The sequence below is a fragment of the Osmia bicornis genome, chromosome 7 (assembly GCF_907164935.1).
Source record: "Osmia bicornis bicornis chromosome 7, iOsmBic2.1, whole genome shotgun sequence".
Taxonomy (NCBI): Eukaryota; Metazoa; Arthropoda; class Insecta; order Hymenoptera; family Megachilidae; genus Osmia; species Osmia bicornis.
The window spans coordinates 2,923,184-2,928,140 of NC_060222.1; the positions used below are offsets into that span (position 1 = coordinate 2,923,184).

Here is a 4,957-nt window from a genome sequence, read left to right on the forward strand (position 1 = left end):
GTAGATGTGGTTTATCCGGGATAGGAATGAAATCAACCCTTTGTGACCCCCCTCGCCTGAATGGCCCTTTGGAGGGGCTTTCTTTTTTGTACTAGGATAAAGTAGATGGCGTTCATTTTCATGGCACAAACTGCTTGAAAACAAAGGCATGTCTAATCTTGTTGGATCTGTAGTCGGTGCTTTAGGCCAAAGTTAATAACAAAGGGATTATTTTTATATTGTTCGGTTTTTAAAAGTATAACTGCAGCAGTTTTATTTTAAGAATCAAAATGCACGATGCTTACGAAGAAACGTCGATATTAAATATTGCTGTGCAAATAGAGTCTATGGCTGCATATGGTTTGTGATATATACCCTTTGTATTGGAAGAGTAATCATAACTATAAGTTTTATAAATAATCATGAAACATTTCAGATGACAATTTATTAATTGGTACTAGAGAAGGTCACCTCCTTATGTATAATGTACCATCTGTGTCTGATGATAATCACAAATTAGAATTACTGCGCCATAACAAAAATTTTAACAAAAAACGTATCAATCAAATAGATGTTGTACCAGAACATAATTTGTTAATTATTTTAACAGGTATAGTTATCTTTGTGTTTAATTTTTATTGAAGCAAGTGTTCTGATGATACCATTCTTTTACAGATAATATAGTATGCGTTCATGATTTAAACTCACCAAATTTTCAACAAATTTCTCAATTACAAAAGACCCGTGGTGCCACCCTGTTCACTTTAGATGTACAAACAAGTTCTACTGGTGAAAAAAATACAGTTGTACGTTTATGTGTTGCTGTTAAACGTAAGCTACAGTTATATTCTTGGAAGGGAAAGAAATTTGAAGAATATGGAGATTTTGAACTTTCTGTATCAGATATACCACGTGAACTATCTTGGTAATGCATATGATGTAAAATGGATTATTTATTTTTATGATAAAATGTTTCTTAATTAAAATAAAGGTGCGGTGAATCAATAATCCTGGGATTCCGTGGACTATCATACACAATTTTGGATTTAAAAGGAAAACCTAAAGAGTTATTTCCAACTGGAAAATCTCCTGAACCAAGTGTTACGAAACTATCTGATAATTCATTTGTATTAGGAAAAGATTCTCAGTCCTTTATCATGGATACAAAGGGTGAATTGATTCAACACAATCCATTAAAATGGTCTGATACACCAAGTGCAATAGGTATATAATTCATAAATTATAATTAGACTATTATGTAGTTATTTAATTATTTTAGTGTCATATAGATTGAATTATTTCAGCTTGGGATGATCCTTATGTACTTGGAATTGTACATGACAGATTGGAAATATACACTATAGAGGGTTGTATGCATATTCAAACAATAAAAGACTTGAATAAAGCCAGGCTAATATATAGATGCAAACAGGGGAAGGTTTTTGTGGCATCAATTAGTCATATTTGGTGTGTAAGGGGAGTTGATGTAACACACCAAATTAGAACATTACTTGAACAAGACCAGTTTCAGCTGGCACTGAAACTAACTGTACGGAAATAATATTTTCGATTTCTTTTTGTCGCCAATAATTGTGATAGTTACAGATAATTACAAATATATATTATATGATTTTAGAGTTTGTCAGATATATCCGAAGAGGAGAAGATTAAACAAACATACAAAATTCAGACATTATATGCTCATCATCTCTTTCATAACAAAAGATTTCAAGATGCAATGGATTTATTTTTAAAGTTAGGAACAGATCCATACGAAGTGATCACGTTGTTTCCTCATTTGGTTACACCATCGACTAATAATTCTGAAGTCAGTGATCCATCTTTGCCCAAATTACAAGATCATGACTTGGAAAAGGGATTGCGCGCATTAATAGTTTTTCTTACCGAAGTTAGACACAAATTACTCGGTGATCCCAAATCAAAGGATAAGGATAACAATAAGGAAAAAGGTTTGATAGAAGGAGAGAAAAATATGACAGCAGTAGCTACAGAACAACTCCTAAAAATTATAGATACAACTTTGTTAAAATGTTATTTACAGGTAAAAATTTGCGACTAATGATAAATAATTATTAGTTAGAGGATATTAAAATTTATCATTTTTCTTCCAGACTACCGATGCGTTGGTAGCGCCGTTACTTCGACTGAATCATTGTCACTTAGCGGAAGCTGAAAAGACTCTATTAATGCATCAAAAATATCCGGAACTTATTATACTGTACCAAACTAAAGGGCAACATAAAAAAGCATTGGAACTCCTAGAAAAACATGCGAAGGAAAATGATTCTAGTTTAAAGGGTACCGAAAGAACAATACAATACTTGCAACACCTTGGAAAAGATCACATGGATTTAATTTTGAAATTTGCTGGTTGGGTCTTAAATGAAGATCCAGAACAAGGACTTAGAATTTTTATGGAGGATATACAAGTAATATGTGACACGTAATATTTTATACAATTGGTACGATTTTTATGCAACTTACATGTATAGCATGCTTGTAATTGTAGGAAGTCGAACAATTACCAAGACCAAAAGTGTTGGACTACCTTCTTCGTTGTCATAAAGATTTAGTTATAACATATTTAGAACAAGTTGTACATGTTTGGGAAGATACTAACCCATTGTATCATAATGTTTTAATACATCAGTATAAAGAGAAATGTTTAGCGTCTATGAGCGATACTGCAACACCTGCTGAAAAACAAACGGCGCAACACATTCGACAGAAATTACAACAATTTTTAGAAAAATCTATTCACTATACCCCAGAAACGATATTAGTACATTTTCCTTTTGACAATTTGTACGAGGAACGGGCAATTATTCTTGGACGACTCGGACGCCATCAACAGACTATATCTATATATGTTAGTCTCCTTAATGATATATCAAAAGCCATTGAATATTGCAACAATGTGTACGCCAAGTATCAAAGTACGTATCAACTTGAACATCGAAAATATTTATTTAAAAATATATGCAATTGTACTCTTGTTATTTTAAGAGCAAGAGGGTACGGATAAGCAGAAACAGTCTGATGGAGCAGACGAGGTTTACGTATTGCTTATTCAACAGCTATTGAAACCTGATAACGAAGGACTTCCAATGACAGGTAAAATTTTAATATAAACAGTAATTCAATACTTTGAAATGATAACAAGTGATATATATTTAGAACTATTATTTTAGGACGTACCCCGGAAATTCAAAGAACACCACAGCCCGACTTGGAAATGGCACTTCAGATACTCGAAAAACATGCATCAAAAATAAATCCATTGAAAGCAATAGAGGTTTTGCCAGATACGGTTCCTATAGGTAGAATCAAACACTTTTTAGAAGTCAGTTTGCAGGAAAAGTTGAATGCCAGGAGAAGGATACAAGTATTAAAAGGATTATTGTATGCTGAACATTTACAAGTACAAGAACAACGAATGCATTATGAGTCGCAGAGTGTTCTTATGACGGAATTTAATATATGTCCAGTATGTAAAAAACGATTTAGTAATCAGAGGTTCGTGTTTATATAGTGTATGAATAACATTGATTAATTACTACATGATTAAATTATAATATAAATTATTTTTCAGTGCGTTCGCAAGATATCCGAATGGTGATATTGTACATTATTCGTGTCAAGATCGTAAAATATAAGCTACGTATAGTTTAAATATGTTTATTATATTAATTATTAAGTAATGTAAAATGTACCCTGTGATGTACCTCTGCTCATGCTACGTATATAAATGTACACATTTTCCAATTGCCTTCCTACTGAAATTTGCTGTGATCTATTCTTAAGTGTATTATTATTTTCGCAGTACAATCGTTAATATTTAATTTTATATTTTATTCTTTTAAATACGAAACTAAGAAACCTCTACTTAGTTACTTTATTTTATACGCATGTATTATATATATGTCTCGTATACATATAGAAGTATAATATTTATTTATTTATTTATAGCGTGCAATATAATCTATATATTTAACAACAAGGTATAATTAAAAATATCTTATTCTTTAATTTCGTAGTTTTTATCATTCAGAAGGAACTTACAGTACAAAATTTTAATAATAGACAGTATTTAACAACAGAATGCCATGAAGAAGTGAATGTAAATAATCACATAATAAATGAGCTTTCCCATAATTTATTTCGAGCATTTATCTTTATTCTTCCTTTTCCGTACATTCCAAACACTTTTTCTTTTCAATTTAGTAATATTTTCTTCAATTTTCGTAATAATATGTAATAGAGAGGATGGGGCGTGCCCGGTCCAGAATATGGGTAAACGGGACTAGTGATGTCACAAGTTATCATGTATTCCTACGCCGTCTGTTATAAGTCAGACACGATACTGATACAAGTGCAGTCTTAAATGCATTTACATTTTTCCATTCAAATATATATAATTAAAAGATTTAGTTGTTTTTATAGTTAATTCATTTAAATTAATTAATACAATTCTATCAATATTAATGATCACGAAATCATTATTTATAAAATGTAAAGGAAAATATAATAAAATAATTAGTCACTGTTGTAAGCACATCTAATGAAGATATTTATGTTTCTTATGATAGTAATAATGTTAATGTTAATTAACAATAATGTATAATCATTTTTTAATCACTTTATTAATAGTTCTAATATTAAGAGCATATCAACTAAACGAATGAGATAATGAAAATTCATAAAGAAATAATTATCTGATTATTTAACTTGAGTAGTGATTTAATTTTAATAATAATGTTTTATATATTTTCACAAGTAATGTGCAGTATTATTTTTATGGTTTATTCTGATATTATCAAGAAAACAAACAAAATAATGATTATTTATTCATGTAAAGTAGTTTTAAACATTACGGTAACATTAGTTGCAGATATTCATAATATGCACGCGCGTTTTTTATTGGTGCATCAGAATTGGGACTAGCTACGCTGGCGTA

General features: G+C 30.5%; 1 protein-coding gene across 1 annotated transcript; it reads left to right on the forward strand.

Moving 5' to 3' along the window:
* The first annotated feature begins 129 nt into the window (after positions 1–129).
* LOC114873753 (vam6/Vps39-like protein) lies at positions 130–4,159 on the forward strand. Its single transcript, XM_029182406.2, has 11 exons — positions 130–339; positions 416–589; positions 655–904; positions 971–1,203; positions 1,284–1,528; positions 1,616–2,041; positions 2,112–2,429; positions 2,510–2,936; positions 3,007–3,114; positions 3,192–3,516; positions 3,593–4,159. The coding sequence occupies exons 1-11, from the start codon at positions 270–272 to the stop codon at positions 3,654–3,656; spliced, it is 2,640 nt and encodes an 879-aa protein (XP_029038239.1). The 5' UTR covers positions 130–269; the 3' UTR covers positions 3,657–4,159.
* Positions 4,160–4,957: the final 798 nt, after the last annotated feature.